The following is a 25,841-nucleotide window of genomic DNA, read 5'->3' as shown; positions in this document are numbered from 1 at the left end:
TAGAGAGCTGTCATTTTTTGGGACAAATTTTCAGAAATATTTTAATTGAAATTGAAATATTTGAGTTGACCATGTTCTTTCGAATTATTGTTTTGAATTACCTAATTATTTTACCATTTCACTTTTCGAAATGAATTGAACCAGGTTTATTTGACCATAGTAATTATTTATATATTAAAATTATATGTCATAATCGCCACTTTTAGTTTTTCCGGGTACGGAACCCTAAATCATACTCGCAATGCTTTCGCAAACACTCTTCGTTAAATTACCTTTCAAATGAAATCAAAAAAAGTTAAATTGGTTCATCCCTTTAGGCGCTAGGATGCCACAGACAGACACACACATATAGCGGCCAAACTTATAACATCCTTTTTTTTAGTTCAGGGGTTAAAAAACGAAAAATTCTTAATATGAGTTGAATGTCTTTAATGATTTAAGACCTATGGAGAGAAATTACGAAAACCAGCGGTAGAGGTATGGTTGTACCACTATAATTTTAACAACAATATGCAATTCTCCATGGGTGGGGCATTCTATGCCAAATTTTCATTTTTTCTATGTAACCGTTTTGCTAAAATTCTAAATAATATTATCTTTTTCCTAAATTTCAATACTATGGACCTAGGGCGCGTTTATACGTCTATAAGTATATTGAGAAATTTTCAATAATTTAATATTATCTACTATTTAAACATATCCTACTATTGTAACTTGGGCCACCCTATATAGATAATAGAGTGAGATATTTGTGAATATATTTAAAATTTTACAATAAAACTAAAACAAAATTATTGTTTAGGTAATTTTATTCGAAATAATATGGAAATATGCTTACATTATTATCCATAAGGTTGGCCAGGCAAAGTTATTTTAAAACATTTTTTGAAGTGAAAACTTCTTTAGCGACGTTGGGGGTAACGTTTTTGTTAGGGGTAAATGTTTTGTCGGGTAAATTCTGTGCGCGGTCCGCCACGTTTATATATGTAGCTATAAGTATATCTGTAGCTATGCAGCTGACGTATTATGTAACATTAGTGCTGCGTATATAACAAGTACATTGAAATTTATGTAAATACAAATACTATCCACATATCATATGATTGTATATTTATTTCAATTAAATTTTATTTATATTTTGTGATAATCTTGTACAGCCCGTAATATATTTAAATAATAAAAAACCATATAAACATGCATATAATTGTTGCTCAATTACTATAAAATTTCAAATTTTTATACTAAAAGTTCTAAGTTTTCACTTCTATAGGCAGTCCCCATGACTGCCAATTTTTTTTTTGTCATCACTATTTCGACTAAGAGACCTTTTTTTTCGTGTGCACATATTTTTTGGTATATTTTATCGTGCAATCTTCAACCTTGTAATAGTCTTTAAATCTATTAATGTTTAAACATATACCAAAAATTAGAATCAAATATTATATTACGACCCTAGGCCAGAAAGTGTGATTTCCTAAAATTTTTTTATTTTCTTAAATCGGGTTATAAATTTTTGAGTCATATTTCATTTGTAAAAATTCATTTCCAGACAATACTAAAAAAATCATATACACAAAACTAAATAAAATGTTTTCAACATACAATTTTGAAGAACTCTGTATGATTGAATATGCACTGACTATTTTATTCGTCATTTTTACGTGCTAACTTTAAAGACATTTAATATAGTATATACAAAGTGGTTGACTCGAATAACAAGTTTATGTAAATGACTAAACTTATTATACCTTTCTTTGCGTGGTCTAATTAATATATTATTGACACGTAACATGTACCTGTATAAATTAATAATTGTCTCTTCGGTTTCGAAATTATGTAGCTTTATGGTATAATCCTGTGAACTCCTGAGTCATTGTCATAAACAAAATGAACATGGCTTGTCATATTGGATATGAATACAAAAAACCAACAACGAAATCTAAATTAGGACTGCTGCCATAGTAGTTCATAAAATTTTATCACAAATATTTTAAAATTCGTAAAAAATCCGGATCAATATCCGGTCAATCCTAAGAGTATTGTTGTAGATTGAGCCTAAACGGATGTTAAGTACCTAATCGTCCAAACCTTGAAGAATCTTGACGCAAGCTGGTATATTAGGCGTTCGAAAAAATTTAAATGTAAGTAAAACAAGTGAAAATAAACAATTGGCTGGGAGTTAATTGTTGAAATACCATATATAGACTGTATTGATTACGCAACGGTTTTTTTTATGTCATTGTAAGGAAAGATAGCCACTCGAACATACAAAGTAATAAGAGTATCTTTCTTCCCTGTTCCTCATAGGATATAGTATATGCTATAAGAAACAAACACACATGTAACATATAAATTTAAAATATATACAATATCTGTATACATACTATATAATGTTTCTAACCTAATTTTCGCCCCCACGAGTAAACAGTGATTTGTTGTTTCAAACAGCAGTGGTTTATTTTTTATAAGGAAAGTTTCTACAGACCGAAAGCCATTTACTCTCTAATCTGAAGCATTAAACTTGTTTCATTACATTTGGTTAATACTGCTAGCCAATCTCGATTTGATTGTAAAACTTGGTTGTATAAAAAACTTGGTTGTATAATCTGTTCATGGTTGGATAAAACCAAGAACCTTATGAAATCCTAAGAATAGAAAAAATAACTTTAAAAGAAAATTCAACTTGAGAGGTATGCGTAGGCTTACAAAGATCAGCAATATAACTATTATTATAAAAATTAAGCAATCAAAATCAGTTTATGTGTAAAGAAAACAGATTTCAAAATAACTTAACCTCATAAATTTAGTATATAACTTAGTTATCAAAAGTAATTATTATTTAATTACCCATAAATATTATATTATTGACCGTACAACAATGATACAACAAAACATTGTTAGTAGATCATAAATTACTTACTGTTCAGTAAAAAAAAACTTACGAGGATGAGGTAGCAAATATAAGGTGATAGACAAGTAAGGAGAAGATAAAAGATAAAAAGATGTTTTTTTTTTAACAAATGGGTATGGGGTAAGTGTGTAGATGATGAATGCACAATGGGTCACATCCCATGGGAGTTCAACATGTTAGAAGCAAACCTAGCTAGCCTCTTTCAGGTTTTCCGCAATGAAAGTGTATATGTATATATACTACATCTCTAGAATTCCATTATCTGCGTCCGACATTCACATACACAGAAGAAGAACTATCAAGAGTGAACATATATATATATATATACATACGTAATGTGAAAACCATACTCTAACATCACTCACAAAGTAGACGGAAAGATATCTTTTTCACTTTTTACTACAGTTTACGTCAGATATGAATTCAATAACAAAATAGTATAATAATAGGGGTATATAATAAAAATAGTATAATAATAGGGGGTATGGTTTCGAGAATAACACTCTTACGAAACTTCGTGGGTGGCTTCATTTGAGTGAAAACTACAACGTTTATATTTACGAAAACTTTGAAAATTGTGGCGTTTTCAATCTGAAAAACGGAAAACATGTCAAAAAAACGACCCATTGAAATAATATGAGCAAACATTTGCTTTTTTCTTAAATGCAAGATAATGAATATTTTAAGAGAGAATAATAGTGGCCTACAAAAATATTGAACCCTTTGGCGTGTTCTTTACTCCCAACTAATCGGAAAAACGAGGATATGAAAATTTATCAACAACCGGCTAATGCTCTTACTGTCCTACAAATTTCATGAACCGTTTACTCAGACCTATGCCTTAAAGAAGTCAATTTAACGACTATATGTTTTACTAGCAGGTACTCATTCACTTTGCTGGAAAATTTCTCTATTAAAAACAAAGACTATCACGTTATAGCCCTCAGTTATCCTCCCTTTTGTTCACAATTTTTTTATTTTTTGGTGTAGAACTCTAACCTTTTTGAAAATTAAGTTTTGCCCAAATTATAGAGTTTCATATAAACTTTCATCCCCAATTTGACGCTTTTAAAGAATGAATTTTTATGAAAAAAGTAAAATAATCTTTTGTCTCAAACAATAAGCTCATATATCAAGTTTTATAATTCTAAATGACGTGGTTTCATATAATCTTTCAGCCCCTTGAAGAATGAATTTTTGAAAATAGTAATACAGGAAACTTTTGTGTTGAACCATGCTCATATATCATTTTTTACATTTGTAACTTCAAAATTGACCAAGTTTCAAACAAACTTCCAGCACTCATTTTAACTAAATGAGGGATTAATTTCCGAAAATCCTTTGTTAGTGCACACTTACTTAACTTAAGGAACATTTGTACAAATTTTTCAAAAAAATAAAAATACTAACACTATAAGTCGGAACGAGACATTTTATCTTACAATTTTTAAAGAATTTTGGTTGTTGCCACCCAATTTCTCTTCAGCGACATTATAATCAACTCGTACTGCACCATTTTGTCTGTCTTTATACTTCTTCATTTTGATCAACAACAAGCAGCCAGCAAGCAGTAAGTAAGCAAGCAAGCAAGCGAAACTCATTCTCCTTCATAAACTATATAACTATATACTTTCAACTATGGTACTATTTTCTTCACTCAGCTCCAGTTGATGGATATGAAGAAAAGTCTCTTGATATAAATGTGATGTACTTACCTACCTATCTAACATTTTTATTTACTCTTAACACACAAACACAAATATCAAGCTATTTAACTTAGTTTTCACAAAACTTGTTCACATCACATAATAATGTTGATATCAAACCATTGTCCTGTAGTTGTTAAAATCACTTTATATTTCTTTTCACATATATCAATTTTTTAGTTATATTTATTTAACTAACTGTACATCTAAATATCTTCTACTATCCTATTTATCAACGAATTACTTACTTTTTTCTTTCCATTTTCTATTTACATCGTTTTCGACTATATATAACTGCTATTCGATTTTTAGCGTATGTATTTCTTCTTAAAAACATAAAGTGATCTATCGAAAATTATAAAGGATTTGTCCTGCCCCTATACATCGTACAATTTGCCGGCTAATTTAAATAAATAATATCAAAAACTTTTGTTTCTCGAACAGTAACTAAATACAATACCGCTAACCGTTGGATTGTTGATTATACAGTGTAGAACTTCAAATGTACCAAGTGAAGAAATTATACCAACGCGTCATATTGCTAAAAACTCGTTACAAGGGTGTACACATTTAAAAAAAAAAACTTACCAAAAAAATTAAATAAAAATAAGTGAAAACAAACAATTGACTGAGTTAATTGTTGAAATACCATGCATAGACAGTGTTGATGACGCAATTGGTTGTTACCCACTCTTACATAAATACTCACTCTTACATAGCCACACATTCATAACTGATATTCCCATATAATATCTACATACTATAAAATTTTCGCTCTCGTGGGTGAACAGTGATGTTTACGAAAAAATGTTTCAAATAAAAGTTGTTTATTTTTTTATAAGGAACATTTTTTACAATTAAACTTTTGTCCTGTCTCTAACGGTTTACAAAATGGGTTCTGCAGATCCAAGACCCATTTGATCTATATTGCTCATTTACGAACTCGACGTCACTTTTTACGTCCTAAGCACGCTGTAAATTTCAGCTCAATATCTCTTTTCATTTTTGACTTATCGTGCTTACGGACGAACAGGCAACCGGAAATGGACTAATTAGGTAATTTTATTAACACCTAAATCAAAGTTTTGTTGGTAGCATCAATATTATAAGCGTTACAAACTGTGGACTGAACTTAATATAAATACTTTTTAAGGACAAGCTTTTATTGTACTAAAAATAATTTTGTAGGAGTCACTCATACATGACTATTCGTAAAAGCTTGAAGCGATTAATATAAAAATTGAGTTACAAAATTACACCCGAACTCACATAGTTTCATACATGCATACATACATACATAGTTCCATACATTGCAGGTTAAATAAAAGCTCGTAAAAAGGGGGGTTATGTGTTAAAATTATTTGCTTCGCTTGATTACATATTTGTTTTTAGAATGAACTCAGCTTCAGTTGATGGATGTGAAGAAAATTCTTTTGATATAAATGTAATGTACTAACCTACCTATCTAACACTTTTATTTACTTTTAACATACAAACACAATCATCAAGCTATTATTTAACTTCAGTTTTCACAAAACTTTTTCAGATCACTTAATATTGTTAATATCAAACCATTGTAAAATACTTGTTAAAATCACTATATATTTCTTTTCATATACATATATTTTTTAGTTATATTTATTTAAGGAGTCATAAGACAAGTTATAAAGTCCCTGATAAAAAAGTCTGAATTCCGATTTAAATTTCCAATTCATTCCGATTGAATTCCAATTCAATGCCATAGAACCACACAAACAACTAAACATTTCCGATTATTTCTATTGGATTGAATAGGAATTCAATCAGAATGAATTGGAATTTTTTTCCAATTAAACCCGATTCATTTCTATTAAATTTCAATTGGTTTCAATTGGAATGAATTGAAACTTTTTTTACACTTGAATCCTATTTATTCCGATTGGTTGAATTGGAAATTTGCGATTCATGAATCGGATTTTTTATCAGGGGTAAGAGTATGTAAAGTGTTAATTAAATTCTCAATCATCCTTAAAATACTCATGAATTCTTTCACACCCTCCTTTTAAAAAAAAAATATCGTGATTTTCTATATTGTATGCTTTTTCCTGTAAAAGTTCAGTTTAACGACTTTCCTTATATATACTTTATAAATATCGAGGATCCTCATAGATAGAAACGTATTTTATCATTCTTCGTAATATTAATCTACGACAAGTGAAGTTTACAAAATTTTAAAAAATCAAACAAATTTTTCGGGTACGGAACCCTAAACTCGCATTTGAAACATATTTTAGAGCACTCTCCATTAAATTACCTTTTCCTTAAAGCCGTCTCTAAACTAAGCCGATTTAGAGTACCATCGTCTATTTTTTTATTTATTCCGGGTACGGAACCCTAAATTCGCACTTGAAACATAGTTAGAACACTCTTCATTAAATTACCTTTCAAACGAAATAAAAAATAACAATCGGATCACCCGGTTACGCGCTACGATGCCACAGCCAGACAGATGCACACATAGCGGTCAAACTTATAACACTCCCTTTTTTGGTTCAGGGGTTAAAAAAAACAATAATCCTGATTACATTTTATACTTATTCAAGAAATCTAGATTTACGTTAAGCTTAAACTAACCATATACAAGTTATATTTATTGTTTCTTAGGATATACCAACAACAATTTCTCATTCCACGCACATATCAGATAAAATGAATGGCTTTACATGAAAGTATGGCGTATACATACGTAAAGTCCTAACATATCAAAATGTTTTAGTATATGATGGTGGAAATGTGTTGGAGTGTTATGCACTGTTGGGAATGGAAACTTTTGCTTTACTTTAGCCGACTTTGATTGAATACATGAAATCACTAGAGAGTCAATTTACCACTTCGAATTGGTAGAAAAGCAAGTTATTAAATTATTTAGTTGTAACATAATGCTGGAGTATAGTTTACTCACTATCTAAATCAAATAAATTTTGATATAACTATCTATGTTTTAGCAATTTTCTTCTATAGTTTGGCTGGACAGTGATGGGTTTATCATTGTTGAAAACATACTATTTATATTTCATATTTACTTTTATCTTTATTTTCTTTCATTAATAAAACAAATATCATATAAAAAGTTTTATTTGAAACACTAATTTAAAAAGAAGTAAACAATTTTAAAATTTAAGGTTTTCATTTACGAATTGAATTTATTCAAACTTAATTAATCATGAAAAAGTAAACTTTATCAAAACAAATATAAATACATTTTTGTTAATAATGGAAAAATAAAATTATACTGGAAGAACAAGTAAAAACAAGTGGAAACAAACAATTGACTGAGTTGGTTGTTGAAATACCCTGTATGGAATGTGTTGAATACCAGCGCTTGCATTATTATTTTATAGATTAGAAGAGTTTAAACAACCAAAACAATTATGGCGGCCTTTCGGCCGCCATAATTTGGAATACCTTCGGAAGATTGTCAACTCTCTATATCTTTTATAGTTTTGGGAAAAGGGGACATAAAAATTTCTCCTTTTGACATTTTGAAGCTGGACATAGTTCTATTTTTTTTAGCTAGGTGGATTCCTAATTTGTCGCTCAAAGCCAGCGTCAAGCGTCATCATGAAGTTACATCTTTACGAAAAATTGTATCAAACAAAAGTTGTTTATTTTTTAATAAGGAACATTTTTTACATTTAAACTATTGTTCTATCTCTTACGATTTACAAGGTGTTCTATCTCAAACTCAATTGACCTACGTTGCTCATTTACGAACTTAGCGTCACTTTTTATGTCTTAAGTACGCTATACAAATTTCAGCTTGATATCTCTTTTCGTTTTTGTGTTATCGTATCCTCAAACAGGCTGGCAACTGGATATGGAATAATTAGGCGGTTTTATGGATACCTATACCAAAATTTCGTTCTTAGCATCTACATTTGTAGGCGTTACGAACTTGAGATTAAACTTGGAATACCTTGATATATATTACATATATACAGGGTATAATAAATTAAACAGTCTTTGAGTTAACTTTATTGTTTTCATAAAAATAATAGCGAATGATAGTGTAGTATACTAGAGACATCTGTGAGAAAATTAGAGAACTTGTCTGCAATTTCAACTACAGTAATCTGTATTATAAGATTTATCGACTAAACATAACCATAGTAACAAAATGTATACATCCAACCATGAAGGTTATAGAACAGGAGAAAGATCGCTATGTACTAAAGCATTAGCGTACCTGTCCCTAAAAATTTGTAGAATTTATAGTTAATTTTTAAGCCACCAGCCGCGCTGTTATCAAGAAGTAGTATCTGTGAAGTTAGCTGTTGTTGTTAGCATAATGTACAAATTGATATATCATTTGAAATTATCGCACAACAGCCCGCTTTTATTGATACTACGTATTGATCGCAGCGCCTCACTTATTTTATCCATATTTCGGGGACAATATTTTATATAGCGATCGTTCTCCTGCCTATATGCTTCATGCATCCAACTTGTTTGAAAGTTTTGAAAATTTATAACATTTTTATTTTATATAAAGACCGTTTATCTAAAAAAAATTCCAAAATAAAGTATTAAGTATAAGAAGTGTAAATCAATCATTATTAAAAACAACGAATTAATTATAAATTTAACTTAATAGAAAGTTATTTCTAGTTACAATGTTTGGCACCTTTACCTATAACCGTTTATTAAGGTATCGATAAAATTAGATAGAAATAGTAGTAATAGTAGCTAACAGTTTATATTTTATAACAGGATCTTGATTCATGAAACACACTTCCAATCTTGTTATTTATAAGAAGTAATAGTTCAAGCTTAATAGTAATGTTCAGTTGTAAATTTGTTTGAAACGTGTCTACATCTACAGATGGAAAGAATAAAATGAAATGTAACATGATAAATGTGCAATTCAAAACAAAATTGGAAAGTAGCGCCAATTGAAAGTCACATGCTGAGCGCGCATTAAAAACAGTGGACATGGCGACGCTACTGTGGTGTGTTTAAACATGTTGCCTCCAAGTCAGAATATTTTCTGCCCTTTTTGTGTCACATACTAAGTGTATAATGTCGGAAATAAAACGTGTGGCTTTAACTTCAATTGATGTGCATAAAAATAAAAAAGAAAAAAAATCAGTGAACAGAAGTTTTCGTTTTAATTTAACCCTAACTGAATCAAATGAGAAGTCATGTCCTATCTTCAACTACAGAGAGCTACTCGAATCAGCAGCTGTAAGTTATAACAGAAAATGGTTACTATTCTAGGATTCCACAAATTTATCTGATTATTTTAAGTTTTTACTATCCAAATTTGGAAAGATTTTGCGTTTTCCTTAGATAGTTTTTGCATAATATATACATTTTGTTGGGGTTAGGTTCACCACAAAAAAATTTTTTATTTGTATCAATTTTCATCTTTATATTCGTGACAATGCTTATAGTATTTTATGTAATTATATACCAAAGGATTCGAGAAAGGCAGTCGCCATATTTGCGACAAATAATAAAAAATTTGATATAAGGAACTTTTTATTTATAACATTCGAATTTGACATATTAGTAGCGATGATTGAATATTTGATTGGTGACGGTTGACAAGTCTTAATTTTATTGATAATTAATTATTGGTATATGAATTATCATAATTAGACAATATTTTTATTGAAATCGATCAAATTAAGTTGATATTATATTGGGGCGGTGACTTTTCGTAATATAAACAAGTTCATAATCTCAGGATACAATAGTTTGATAAAATATTTGTTGACAGCTCGTATTATGAGTAGAATTATTATGAAAACATTTGAAACGTGTCTATTTATTAATAAACCATATTGAAATAATTTAATTATTATAAATAAGACTATTGCAATGTTGTCAGACTTTCTACCACAATTCAAAGGTGCATTATTGGGTTACATGCAGTATATTTTTCTTCATTTTGTTTATAGTATATTCAATCTATTGCTTCGTTGCCAATATTATATTCTGTTCGTTTTTTTTAATGTTTTATTTTGTAATTTTAATAAAAAATTATTTTTATATTGATATTCTTTGTACTCATACATTAAGGTGTTGTTTTGTTGCTATTATACCGTCATACCGGTTGACGTGCACACGAATCACAGTAATTTTTTTTGAATTAGGTGTAGTCTTCATATAATACATAAGTCGATACTTTTTTTTTTAATTACTATTGAGTTTTATTACAAAACCAGTTATTTCCCTTAACTAATTACTATCATTAATTGATATCAATTTTAATGATATTCAATCATTATTTTGTTGTTGTTTAAAGTCGATATTTTATTCATAAATTATAGTAAAAGGAAGTTTAGTTGTAACAAACAAATTTGTAAGAAACTTATAATTATTTTATTGAGGGGAATAACATTTATCTAGGTCATTTTGAATGCAATTTTTTCATGTTTTCTTCAATATTAATTTCGATAATTATTCAGCAGATTAAAGATATGCAACTAAGAATTTAGGTTTTTAGGGTAAAATAGTTTTTGCTGTTGCTAAAATAATAAAAATATTATTGTTTAGTTGAGTAGGTTGATGACCTTGGAGCTTCGATAAAATTTGTCTGGAGTATCTAGACAAGAATCAAGTTTGAATTGTAGATAGACATTGTTGTGCATAGACCGCGAGTTCTAATTCATGTTGATATATATATTTTACCCGGTATTTTTGATGCTATTACGTTTACCGGCTGTATATGTCGTTACGCGGATCGTGAAGTGTTTGTAGTGGGGGTAATATATCGTACATTCCGCATCGTTATTTTTGTGTATTGAATGTATGTAATGTTATTATTTATTTTGCCGCCTATTATTCATTGTGTTTTTAAATTTTTTTATTCTTATTTTGTATTTATTATTATTTTATCTTTTTTTTTCAAATATTTATTTTATTGTTATTACAATAATTTACAAAATCGACTAAATCATTAATTTTTAATCTAATTATTATTTTTGAAAGGTGTGAAAATTGAACTTTGATTTTGTTTATATTAAACTTATACCCATTATGAATATTAAATTATTAAAATTTATTGTTATCAAAAATTTTTATTAATGTTTTATTAAATAACAAAAGCTTTCTATTGCCGTTATTTGATATTGAAATTATTAAATTTTATTTAGGCGGAAATAATTGCAAAGTATTTTGTGGAGGCATTATTAAATATTAATATAATACATGTTTATTATTTATAATTGAATAGTTATCAATATTTTCATTTGTATTATTAGTAAATTATAAATATGTATGTAACATGTACAGGATGTCCACCAACCGCATTGCATAAATCAATTTTAATACGGTTTCATATCAAAGATTATCAAATTGTTTGCACTACCTATAAACTTTCATGTAAAATATTCTGAAATGCCCAGTTATAAGGTATACAGAGTGTCACAGTTCAAAAATAAAATGTATAACATAATGTCTTGAGTTTTCAAATAACTTAAGACTTCACTCTCAATTTTAATTATTATAAAGAGTTAACTAAACTCTATAAGCTCTCTCTTATTCTTATATTCACCGCAAAATTGATATCAAATTAAATTTTTATTTTATGATAGAATGGGTAAAATTGACAACTTAATTCATATTTAATTACTGATATCATTCTAATAATTCGATCCACCAAAAGACACCAACCCAAATAAGATTGGGTTGATCTAGAACCGTTCAAAAGTGGTTTAATTCAATACAATTTAATTTTTTAGTTCGCCATAACGGCTTGATCATAAGTTTATGTAGATTGACCTTGACCTAAAATGAGTAAATTTAATTTTGAATTATACCATTCTTGTACTACGAGTTACAAAAAAATGGCAAATCTATGTTAACTCAACCCAACTAAGACTTAAGACCAACGACTGGTTAGACCTACAATAAGTATTAAACCTATTTTGCAATTTGAATCATGTGCCTTTCCGCCGACACAGTGTTTTCTACCAAAAATATCAAAGTTCTTGGATGACCTAGTTTTGCTCGATATTTGATGAGTTAAAAAGACGTTAAAATGAAGTTAACTACGATATACGTGTATCACACCAGCTATCTATCGACCAAAACTGACATAGTTAGACGGTCCAGACACTATACAATACTTACGAAACGAACCGCGTACAATGTATATACTCGACAATAGATGCCAGGATGAGTTATATTTTGCAGTTTATGTTTTAGTTTTTCCTGAAAACACGGATAAAACGGCGTTTTCTAAAAATGAAACCTTGCTTAATTATAATATTTTATAATACCACCCTTCTAAAGCCTATTCTACAATTGAAGTAATTTAAATGTCATTTGACAGATTTTGGACGCATTCGCAATATATAAGATATAACATATACTGCGCGTGCGTCTAAAATCTGACAATGGCACTTAATTAAAAAAATACTACTTCAATTGTAGAATAGGCTTTAGAGAAGTGGCATTCATTTAAAGTATAATAATTTCAACTCAACTTGCGAACAACAGGTATTCGAAGCAACCACTTGTTATCAAATAAATTTAATCCTTGAGAATATTACGTAGATGAATTAAATGATCACGCTTAAATAACATTGATAAAAAGATTTCAATAAAAAATTTAAAGAGGTTTCATTTTATTGGATCATTCTGTATATGAAAATTGCATAAAATCATTTCTTGTCATTGGCTAGCTATCCGTAACAATCAATTAAAAAAAATTAATTATAAGAATTTTGAGAAAATCCTTCCCGGTTTTGATTGGTTTTTCCTATATATTGTATGATTGGTATTATATACATTGAATTTTTCTTGATAAACACAAAAAGATAGCATGAATTATTTTCCTTTTAATACAATGCGGTTCAGATGAACGGAATAGTTTAGTTTCTTCAGAGTCTAAATTAAAAATCACTTTTATTTTTCAAATGGTATATGTGGTTGAAACTTTTTCTATCTTCTTATAATTTTATCTATTTTCGAATTATGAACTTTTCAGATTATTTCAACCTATCTACAGTTTTTTTAAATATATTTTTTTAAGTCCTTCAGAAATTGTGAGAATTTCTCTCATCACGAGAGTAAAGTTGTGGTGAAATCAGTTAAAATGAATTTAAATATTTAGATTATTTCTCCGCTCTAATATTTTCACTGTCACACATCATTCAATAATCACGTAATTAAACAATTTTTAATTAACTGGTACATTAAAAAATTAATTTATGTAAAATTATGTAGAGGTTTTGATTTACAAAGCTAAAGAATATTTAATGCGCGAAATATTTGACACATGTGTTGACGAAAGTGCTGACGGGCTTCTATCTTTACAAGCAGGGATTTTTTGAGAAATGACTTCCATAAACTTTAAAACAATAGTATTTTTTATCCTCTTGATAACTAGATAGGTGAACACCTGAAAATGTCCACATAAGGTATCTTATAAAATTTTTAATTTAAAAACAGAATTATGACCGACGTCAATAAAGTTTTTGCAAATATTTTTAATTGCCATAATATTGATTATAATTATTGATTTAAAAATAACTAAACTATTCGATCACTTTAAGTAGTTAATACAATGAAATTTTGAAGTGTTTTACATAGGTATGTGTCGAAAGCAATCATAAAATTTTTATCAAAAATTTTACTACCTAGATTATCTGTGTATTACGCAATTTGTTAAAGAAGTTTTACTGTTTAACATACACTTTGTATATACAAGTAATTAATTTTAGATTTATTCAAATTAATTATTATTGTTAAGTTTTCAAGGATAAGTTTAAATAAGCTAATTTGGCTAGACACTGCTTTTGAAGTAATGCTTTTGATTTTTTTATTCTAACAAAAAAGAGTATATTTGTTTCCTTTAACACCATAGAAAATAGATTCATAAATTCAGATCAAGATTAAAGAGAATTTTCAGGCCCTGGTGACAATATTTAGTGTGGTCATTCATAACGTGACCACTTTTATTTTCCTAAGAATTTGGTGCTCTATGCACTTTGTAAAATTTTTGTAACCCTATCCGGGGACATTCACGAGGATACTCGGCCCTATCAGTCGCGCGGAGTTTCCCTTAATCTACTGCATTGCTCTAAAATTCATGCAAATAGTGATTTTATTATATCGCGTAAAATTTTAACTTAAGTGAAAATATTTTAAGAAGTTTATTTAAATCTTTTGCTTTTCACAGGAAAAGAGCAAACCTGTAACAAATGGTTTGGATCCATTCGGAGATGATAATGATGAAGCTGAAGTTGCCAGAATTGCCAGACAATTTGAAGCTAAATATGTAGATATTAAAAATATTATAATGTTAAATTTTTTTTTTAATTATTTTTTTTTTTTATAGAGCTGCCCCACACCTTCGCGAAAGAAAAAGAAAAAATATAAAGGCGATTGGGCGGATATGGGTGCTGGGTATGATGAAACTGATTCATTCATTGACAACACGGACGCTGTAAGTATTTATCAATTTTATTAATGTTTAAATTACTCAATAAACCTGATTGGACTCTTTTCATTATACTCGCCTGTTTGTCTTTGCTCGTATCTGTTACGGATTTACCTTCTGTAATATATTATTTAATTTCACACAAAAAATTTTATCAATACAATCTTTAATTTCAGTACGACGAGATAGTACCTGAAGATATTATTCCTGAACATGGTGGTTTCTACATAAATTCAGGATCTTTAGAGTATAAGCAACAAGATATATCAGAAATGGAAGATATTAGTTCGTCGAGATCAACTGTTCAAAAAAATCGTAAACGTTTAATTACCTCCGAAGACTCAGATGATGAGAATGAAAAATCAGTAAAAGCCGAAAAGAGACCACGTGTAGATTCCGACGGTGAAAAATCAACGATTAAAAAATTAGATACTAATAATGTGAATATAATACCTGTAAAAAAGAAACCTTCATCAATAACGGACAGTAATGGTGTTAAAAAGAAACCGGCAGCTACAACCGTTAAAGAATTACTCAAAGAGAAACGAGATGACTTAGATGTAATTAGTTCTAATGGTGGCGATAATAAACAATTACCAAAAGAAATTGTAAATATAAATTCCGAAAATAAAAAGACTGTTTTAAAAAGTACTTCCATAAATGATGCAATCGAATCAGTGATAAGTGCAGCTGCAGGCGGTGGTGCACGAACCACAATCGAAAATAATAACATACAAAATCATGATGAATCGAGTAAAGATAGTACGTCATCAGAATCGTCGTCAAGTGATTCGAGTGATGCAACAGAATGCTCTGATTCGAGTGACGATGAAGTGACATTTAAAAATAATGATAATTTAGTTAATAATGTAACAGAAATCATTAAGTTACCAGATAATCTTTCAGATGAAACTGTTAAATTAATCGAAACCATGAAAATGGCATCGCAAAATGCTGAAGGAAAAGTTAAATTCTTCTCTGAATCCGTTAATAAAATGTTATTAAGGTATTGTATAAAAGAAAAGTAAACTTTCAAAATGCAGTATCTATTTCTCTTTAAACATTTTTTTTATTATAAATTAAGACAAAACACTTGTTATTTTTATTTTTTTATTTTTGTCCTAAATTTTAGGAAAACTGTTTATTATATTCCATTAAAACTTAAAAAGATCTAAATTTTGATTTTTGCCCTAATTTCCTACACCAATTTTTTTATTATATAAATACGTATTTCGACTACCAAGCAGTCATCATCAGTATGAATTAGCTAATCGTAATTACTTTTATTGTGTATGTAACTCGTTACAAAATTGGTGACGGTCGAAATACGTATTTATATAATATAAACATTGGTCTAGGAAATTGTGGCAAAAATATAAATTTATTTCGAAATATTCAAAAGATTTCATTTATTATCTTTGATAATATTTATATTAAAAAGAGCTATTGGCCACAAAAACGAAAAACTAAAGTTTTTCAGCGGCGATGTGGTTGTTTACGTTTATATACATCAGGAAAACTGCTTTTTGATGTTGAAAATATTCTAAAATTAAGTATGTTAAAATGTATATCTTCTTTCCTTGCAGACTTCATCTTCTATGTGCTCCATTAAAAAGTAGTGTGAGAAATCAAGTTTATGCCCATTTAGCGGCTTTTGTAAAATGTAAAAAAGACACATTAATTAGACGTACTAAAAAATTAGTTGCAGAACAAGTAAAAACTTCAGTAGACGATTCGCTTGCCAGGTAATACCATAATTATAATTTTAAAAACTGTTTACAACATATAAAACATACATATACAATCTGAGGAATAAGAATTGAATAAAATAATTAACTGAAACACTTTTATTCAGTGTTTTATATTATTAAAAAGAAATCATGGCATGCAGCACTGTTATAGATATAATATTTGGATCCATTTTCATAAACTGTATGCTGATATTTTGGTTGCACTTTATTGAAAATTTTAAAATGTACTGCTATTTATTTTAAAGTATAAGCACATCCTATTTTTGGCAACGTGTGATGCGGTAAATAAAACATTTATAACGTGATGTACTTGCGTTGATATGTTAAGTAAAGATTATCCGTAACGACTTTTCCAAAAGCCAGTAGCTGATTACAATTTTCGAAAAAATTTCTTAATATTTTAATATTAAACAGTTGTATATCATAAAATTTTGCTATATATATCTTATTTGAGACATAATTAGGGAGAGGGAGCTTATTTAGACATGTAACGGAAAGCTAAGCAGTTTATTTTAACTCCTTCATTTTTTAGGTTAAAAGAATGTATTGATCGTACAATGCCATCAATTATAGAAAATTACACAAAAGAATGTCAAAGAATAAATGAGAAAAAGTAAGTAAAAGGTTTAAATTCTAATTTTTCAGAAATTTTCTATATTTATCATTTTATTTTAAATTCATCCTCCATCTAAAATATATATTTCATCACCATTCAATTGTCGTAACTCGTAATAATATTTAAAAATAGTAATACTGATGAAACATTTTGTTTTGTTTATATAGCACGCTTTACCACCTTGAGATGTACAGATGCTTCCGGTAAGCATCGTGTGTTCTCTTTTTTATTTTATTGCTTTTCCATATACCTAGAAATTTATTAAGAACTAATTAATTTCGAAAATATTGTAGATTATCGCAAGATCCTAGAGCTGATTCACCAAATGGAGATAAACCTAAAACGTTACGATTGCCAAAAAGAAAATTTCCATGGACTGATCAAACAAGGTAAAATTTTTTCCCTATTTCAATACTAATAAATCTCTTATTACCTTAAATAAACTGATTTTATTTTATTTTTTCAACAGAAAAATTCTCGGAGAAATAGTATCTAAAAAAAGGGAATGTTTTAATTTTGAAAAAACTCGAAAAAAAAGATTTGATCAATATTTAGAAAATTATTATAGAGATAAAATGGTACCACTATGGCCGGATGGTTGGATGAGTGCAGCACATTTAATACGAGAAAGTATCCAGTTCTTCACAAAAGAGTAATTATTAATTGTACTCATGATTAGAATGACGGTTCGCATTAACTAGTCTTCGCGGTAAATCATTTCTCATCAGTTTTTTACACTGATTTGTTTTCCATTGTTTTTAACTTTTCTTTTAGTTTAATTTCCCCTTTAAGTTTTGTGGAGAAAGTTTGTTCGCGAATTAAAGTTGTATTTTAATTACATTTTTCGATCACTGATAGTTACAATTGAATTTACTTCTTTTAGGGAACGTGGACCTAAATTGGACAAAAAAGAAAACAAAGAATCGAAAATTGTAAATTCAGGAAATAATTGTTTGAATTCGAAGAATACAGAGAGCAAATCACAAAAGGTACTACCAAAAGTTCATTCAGAATCAACAACAAACGTTCCTAATAAACTGCCTGTGCCTGTAATTGGCCCACCATCATTATCCATAAAAGCCGTATCACAAAATGACCCAGTGAAGAATTGCATTAAAAGTATACCAACGAATAGTGGAATTACGATCGAACCTATTATTAATAAAGCAAATGAAAAACGAAAAACTGCCAGTCCAATGCCAACTGATTTAACTGTAAATAATTCAAATCTATCAGCGGCAACATTAGATTCAATAACAGCCTTAAAACAGCAAGGAATTACCGTTGAAAATTCTAAAAAAAGTAATTCTAGAAATAACTCACCAATACCTCCAAATCCATTAGACTTAAATACAAAAGGCAGTAGTAAACCAAAAACAGATGCTGGTATCACTGTTCGGAAATTATCGGAACTTGTACCAAATAATGATTCAACGAATAATAATAATAATTCAACTAAAAAACATTCAAAAGATTTATCGTCTGATAGTGATATAGAAATTATAGAAATTCAAGACGATGATTCAAGTATCACAAAAAAAAATTCAGATTTAAATCCACCTCATGTACCACCAAAAAGTAGCAAAACAAGTGAAAGTACGGAAAAAGTACGACATCATAAATCGAAGAAAAAATCGAAAATGGACACCATAGATAAAACTAAGGCTCAAATAATATCACAATTAATGAAAGAAAAAACTTTACAAATAAAAGAAGCCTCATCGTTATCATCGTCTAAACCATCTTCGAAGTCAACAACAACCGGTTCAGATATAATAACAAAATTATTAACGGACTCGCTAGCAGTGTCAGTGTCTCGTAAACCTCATGAAGATAGCAAAAGTGTCTCTAATAATGATCCAGTATCGAATTTAGACGATGTAATGCGGGTTATGAAAGATTTACAAGAGCTACACGAACTGACTGGCCGATCGTCAGATAAATCTAGAGATAGTAACGATGTCTTACGAAATAATTCACCGGTATCTGTGATTGCTGTTAATTCAACTGGAAATAATCGACAAACACCATCTGCAGCGACGGCTGCTGCAGTTGCAGCTGTTAAAAATAACTCAGTAAGTTCGACATGTAAATCTGGTGGTGGCGAAAACCTCGGCTTTCAAGATGTCTTTCAAAAACATTTATTTCAAGATTCAATAGACTGTAATATCACTGCGAGTAATAATTTTAGTACATCACAAGGAAAAATTAAAATTCACTCAAATAGGTGAGGCATGCATTTTGTACGTATTCTTTCCAAAGTATTAAAATGGTGCAAATGTCTAGTACAAATGTTTTTAATTTCAAAGGCTCTAATTTTGATTTTATAAAATATCGATTTTTTATATTTAGTAGATATCATAAATACACGAATATTTCAATTGAAATTTTCCAGTTTTTCAGCATCAATTTTTTGTCTGAATGAGCTTTCTGCACAAATTATTTTTGCACATTGGCTATTGCAACTTAGCACAATTATGAATCAGGCTAGACTACTCCACCTTTTTTTTTTTTATATAAACACTGTAAATAATAATCTTAATTGATCATAAAATTTTAGAAAAAATATATCTATATGAGCATCTGCAATCTGCAAATACTTTACGATGACATTCACTATTGCCATCGTTAGAGATGATTGTCTAAATCTAGTATATGATGATAGCGATAGCGAAGGCCATTACAATGTAGATACTCTATCCGGGTATAGAACCCGGATGCGAGCCAAAAGTCCTTCGCAATTTTTTTCTGCAATCTTCTGCAATCTGTTCTTTTATTTTTCATTAAATGACTGTTGAAAAACTGGATATATTCCATTTTGTTTATTCTATTAAAAAAGTTCTATCCATCTTAAATAATTTCTTTACGATATCGCTTCTGTTATTAATACGATGAGCATAAAAAATGCATGAAATTTTATGTTTTAGTATCATTTTATTTCTTTACTTGATTTTTTAATTATTTTATTCGTCGTGATGTTACTTTCTCCATTATTTCTCATCAACTCATTGTACACGCTATTTCAAAGTGGTTGCTTGGATAATTTTCTGACAATTTGCTTCTTTATTTAGTTGCGTACTTTACAATAGATGTACATAACGGTAAAATTACCACATTTTAAGCAAAGTAACTTATGTATATTATGGCTTACCCATCAAATGGAAATGAAGGATTGATTATTCATTAGTGTTATCGCTTTCACGAGCTAAGTAATGTCATATTGATAAGTGCTCGTAACACACCCAGTCGTTTTTTTAACGTTTAGAGATGCATTGAATCCTCATTTTGTTATATTAAAATTATTATGTTATATTTCAATAATATACACTGTTTACGAATGATTCTAATATAATAGCGAATATTAAAGCTAGCCGGCAACAAAGGGATTATAAAGAAACAAATCGTTAGGATATTATCTGGAAAATCGCTGCTTGAATCTTTTACACACATTTGGATACACCCAACGTAATAATGGTGAATTGAGCATGTCTAGGTACACTTATTACATTCCAGTGATTAAAAATAGGAGATAATCATAGCTTATCCCACTATTGCGAATAACATTCATTTTTTTAAGTATCAGTAGATCTTAACCTAATTCAAAATTTCGTAAGTATAAATTTTTTTCATTATTCATCAGTATTGAATCTTAAAATTTGAAATTATTAAACTTTGAATTCAAAATTCTCGACGATTCATTGCTTAATAATTCGATTCAATAAATGTATAAGGTATAGAGACACGGGCAAAATTGGAAAACCATCTCACAAAGAGTTAATGAACCCTTTTGTTTGTTGCTTCAAATATTGTTTTTTTGGTTGTGAATGAATACATGCTTTAAATAAGAGAATAAAAATCTTAATTTAAATAAATTGTGTTCTCAGTATTGACATTTATCCATATATTGGAAGTACCAATTCCACAACAATACTGCCCATATCTACCTCGCAAAAGTATCCACAGGTATATCCAAAATGACTCATATTTTTAAATGCATATTAATTTTATTGTTTTTTATTTTTATAATGTTCACAGAATCTAACGATAAGTGCAACTTCGAGCATGTCTTCAATGCAATCACAAACAGCTCAACATACAGGTTAGTATTATTAATTTTTTCGTTATGAAAAACAACCTTCATTCAATGGCCCTAAATCTTTTTAGACCAGTTTTCAGAGAGAGAAAGAATGCCACATGATTAGCCATTATTTACCCATGTGTTATAGCCAATGTGCTATTTTCCAACTACAGTCTATTGCTTACTCGAACTTGTTTTTAAGTATACAATGAATTTTCAATCCTCATAATTGGTTCTAATATAAAAACAACTAATGGAAAATTTCACAAAAAAAAACCACTTTTCATCTTGATAACTAAAAGAAATCTCAAAATATATTACTCTGAATCTTCATATCTCGCCAGAATTTACCATCAAAATTTATCGCCATTGAAATCGTAATCTCATCGTATTCAATGCTGAAGTTTGCCTTCTGTTAGTGACATGATCCTAAAAAAAAACTGTTTTTTTAACATAAACTAAATTATATTAAAGACAGACTGGCAAGTAATATTACATTATAAAAAAATACACTGTCGAGCGTGCGTCGGCGTGTCAACGTATATTTCTTTTTTTTTTTTATAAATCAAATAAATCTGTAAGAAAAAATATTAATACAATACGACACAACGTTTAACCGTTTTTATTAACACATTAACGCTGCGATGTCAACTTGCAAATATAATATAGGGATACCATAAAAAATACTCGGTCAACTGTTAAAATAGCGACTTTATCACATTTAATTAGCGACTTTTATCAAATTCCTATACAAAACATTTTGAATGATTTTTTCAAATAGGTAATATTTGATGACTGGATGCGTAATCTCTTAGATATTCAATTCCATAAGTCGTCTGGCATTATCTACAGAAATTCATAGTTAATTTAGATCCATCAAGTGATATATGTATTATATTTCCAATTCTCTACAGGAATAGTAATGATTTTATGGTCAATAAATATTGTAAGCAATGAGAGAAAACGGTTTGATAATAATAAGTCTTTGAAATGGCCAGGAAATTAACTCATACACTGTTTATTTATAGGTGCTGCATTAAAAAAAGATGTTATGTTATTTCCAAATTTTCTCTATGAATGCAATTTTAATAAAAAAACAGGTAGGAGGGCATTAAGAAAAAGCAATATACTTAATTCATAAAGCATTCATTAAAAATTGCATTGCTTTTTTTATTGTTTCAAAAACTTTTAAAAATATTTTAATAACTACTGCACAGTAAATTAAAAAAAAGTATTTTGTATATATATTATATTTGCACATACTGTACAGTTGTTATCGGATGGAAAAGTATTTTTGCTGGTGTTGTGGGAACGTGCTTTTTTCTAAATTTATTTTGCACATATTTCCTGTTTTATTCTTGAATCCAATCCTTCCCACTTTAATTGGCAATAATATATCATTGATCATTATTAACATAGAACATATGTAGTTTAATTGATTTTCAAATTCTATTAAAAATTATAAACCGTTTTTATAACTATTATAACATTTAAAATAATCGCAAGTTTAATTATACCTCCAAAGATATTTCTTAAAAATTCGAATTTATTCCACAAAGGTCATGTAAATATGAAAAAATAAAATTTTCTTACATGAGTGCTACCAGGTTATTCAATTTGGATTCTTCCAGCGAGAAGCACTCTATTTCTCTGGTGAGTATGCTCTTTATGCATTTCATTCCAACGCGAAACATGAAATGCGGCACTGTTTTAGAACCAGGCGAAATATATAAATTAAAATCTCAACCATCGGAGTGAGACAGTATATTTGGCGACCGCTGAATGTGCTGACGAATAATTAGCCAGTATAATAACTACAAACTTCTCTAAGCACATTTAATGGTCGTCAATTTGCTTGCAGATGCTTGCAATCGCTTATATCAGCGAAACGCATCCCCTAAAATCGTTGGTCGTGTTCAATCTTTTGACTATTTTTTTAAATCTTGGATCCGAATTAACTGTTAAAAATTTGGTAATATTTTTCCTATTTGATCATTTTCATTATGCACTTCGTGAAAATTGACGCCTGGTATGGATGACATCTATTGACAATTTCTTGAAACTATTCTTATTATCATTGATTTTTTTTTTAACAGGAAAAAGAAGCTTAAAATTTTTAAGTTTCCAACAGCTTTTTATTCTATTTAAACCCTTGACTATGAAATATTTTCGAAAACTGACGTTTGAAAAAAGTTACAGGATAATAAATTGATAAAAAACATTTAAAATATAAAATGTATAATTTCATTCTTTGATTTGCGAATATCTCTTTAATTTATTACGAGTTTGTTTTAAACTTTTGTTTAACTAAAGGACTAAACTTTTTTTGCATGAAAAAATATAACATATTTGGGAATTAATACTTACAAAAAGAAAAACACTGTACAAATGAACAAATTTCAGGCATAGTTTTCATTTTCCAAATCACCAAGCATTCATTACAAGAAAATTATCATTTTTTCAAAATCCTATTTATCCCAACCCAATTTATTCTAATTTTTTTTAATTTGTAAAAATTATTTCATACACATCCCAAACATCGAATGCCCTCTAATCTAAAATAACATAAAAAACATGTATCTCAAATTGTTAGTTTTGATTTAATCTTTGACATTTTTCTAGGTCCCGCACAAAAATCACCACCTTATTAAGAATCCGATGAAGAGATACATCTGCCAAGATATTGTAAATATGTTTAATCAAAATCTTTCGTCGTTATGATTATTTACTGTTAATTTCTTTTTACGAAATGAGATTAAATATTACAAAGAAGTTCATGTCAATTAGGAGGACCTTTTTTTATTTTTATTAATTTAATTTCAATATTATTTTAGAAAATCTTAATTGTTAATACAATTGAATTTAATTGAGAACAAAGATTGTATCATTTTCGAAAAGTGGTCTAATCCAATAGTGATGCATGTCAAATGTACTTATATCTTGTTAACTCAGGGTATTTTAACTGAAGATGCAATTAATTAAAATTGCCTTAGGCAATTTTAACTGAAGATACACTACACTCAAATTGACTAAAACCACATTTTCAAAAGGATAGTTCAGAGTTTAATTTGGATGATTGACATTTCTGCCAAATACTGCCAATATTTCTGACGAAAGTTTTTGTTAAATATGTAAATTTAAAAATAATTTTAATACCGGAAAAATTATTGTCAACTTAATAATTTTTCCAAGCATGAAAGGATTCCAAGTGCGAATTAATGTAATTAAAATTATTGGGACGTATTTTTATTTGAATAGCAAATATGCATTTAGTAGATTTATGTCAAATTTTGAGAACAACACCAATAAATTTTGTTGAGCCTAATAATTTTAATATAAAAAATAGTCATTAAAATAAAGTCCATGAGAATAAAATGACTCATTTGAAAGGACTTATTTCTGAACTTGTGATAGCTTTTTGAATGTTGTTGAAGAATGAATTTATTGTAAAGTAAAAGAAATATTTTCTCAATGAATATTAAAATAATGTATTAAACAATAATAATTTATAATTTTACGTAATATTTATCATTGATATTTTTTTAAATACTATATGTGTGAAAAAGATAAAACTTGTACAGTTCAAAATAAAAAATCAAATTATATTGTTTTTCAAAATAAGTGCAAAAAAAATTTTAATAAAAAAAAAGATTTTTGAAATGAATGTTGAATGAGTAATTATTTTTGAAGATTTTATTTTACATAAAAATATCGTCATGTAAATATTATATACAATTGTAAAATATGAAATTACTGCTTAACTGTATGTTTTTAAGTCATTTTTTCTAATAAATGATAAAAATTTAAAATTAAATACTAGTTTTATTTAATTATTTTTTTATCCTAGTTTAATGTGCTGTTTAAATAATAGGTTAATAAAAAGTTTGTGGCATTTTTTACGATTTCAAATAAATTTTTCCTTATAAAACAATTTAATTTTATTAGAACTATGTGCTTTTTTATAAGTTGAAAGTATTTGGCGGGCAATGCATATTGAATTAAAATGCATATCCTGCAGGAATGGTGAATTTGTTGTTTTATTCAGAGGGAATGAGCCATAATTGAGGTAAGTAGGCTTTGAATTAAATGCAGAGCGAATAGTAGCCACAAAACGAAAAATTTGAGAATTATCGCGAAGAATAACTGATGGGAAATCAATTAAACGTAGGTTTAGTTAGAGTCAAGGATGTGCCTTTGGGGTTGCCAACTTCGTAGCCCTTCTACCATCATTATTATTAGGTATACCAAAAAATCAACTTATTGCAGTCATTTCAATAAAAATCTACCATTAAATGCGGGAGAAATGTAACTTCAGTTATGGAGCTGTGTTGCTAACGTTACTTTTTA

The 25,841-nt window shown here is 28.5% G+C and overlaps 1 protein-coding gene across 6 annotated transcripts; it reads left to right on the top strand.

The window, feature by feature from the left end:
- The first annotated feature begins 9,511 nt into the window (after nucleotides 1–9,511).
- LOC123297504 (ubinuclein-2) lies at nucleotides 9,512–24,810 on the top strand. 6 transcript variants are annotated; one of them, XM_044879183.1, is made up of 14 exons: nucleotides 9,512–9,840; nucleotides 14,789–14,887; nucleotides 14,948–15,055; nucleotides 15,226–16,055; nucleotides 16,636–16,794; nucleotides 17,333–17,413; nucleotides 17,584–17,619; nucleotides 17,710–17,805; nucleotides 17,886–18,068; nucleotides 18,300–19,643; nucleotides 21,301–21,379; nucleotides 21,452–21,515; nucleotides 22,523–22,594; nucleotides 24,117–24,810. In XM_044879183.1, exons 1-14 carry the CDS (start codon nucleotides 9,676–9,678, stop codon nucleotides 24,143–24,145), a joined length of 3,345 nt encoding a protein of 1,114 aa, XP_044735118.1. In that variant the 5' UTR covers nucleotides 9,512–9,675; the 3' UTR covers nucleotides 24,146–24,810. The 6 variants fall into 6 exon arrangements, 5 of the variants coding, with proteins under 5 accessions (XP_044735118.1, XP_044735119.1, XP_044735120.1 ...); XM_044879184.1 differs by lacking the exon at nucleotides 17,584–17,619; XM_044879185.1 differs by lacking the exon at nucleotides 22,523–22,594.
- The last annotated feature ends 1,031 nt before the right edge of the window (nucleotides 24,811–25,841 follow it).

The sequence above is a fragment of the Chrysoperla carnea genome, chromosome 4 (genome assembly GCF_905475395.1).
Source record: "Chrysoperla carnea chromosome 4, inChrCarn1.1, whole genome shotgun sequence".
NCBI lineage: Eukaryota > Metazoa > Arthropoda > Insecta > Neuroptera > Chrysopidae > Chrysoperla > Chrysoperla carnea.
This window is presented reverse-complemented; position numbering and strand designations above follow the sequence as displayed.

What these genes read in the sequence shown, in the direction of transcription:
- LOC123297504 (XM_044879183.1), top strand. Translation starts at nt 9,676, where the DNA reads ATGTCGGAAATAAAACGTGTGGCTTTAACTTCAATTGATGTGCATAAA. An exon ending in GAGATGTACAGATGCTTCCG is followed by an intron (nt 17,620 to 17,709) that starts GTAAGCATCGTG and finishes AAAATATTGTAG; the next exon opens with ATTATCGCAAGATCCTAGAG. An exon ending in ATCCAGTTCTTCACAAAAGA is followed by an intron (nt 18,069 to 18,299) that starts GTAATTATTAAT and finishes TACTTCTTTTAG; the next exon opens with GGAACGTGGACCTAAATTGG.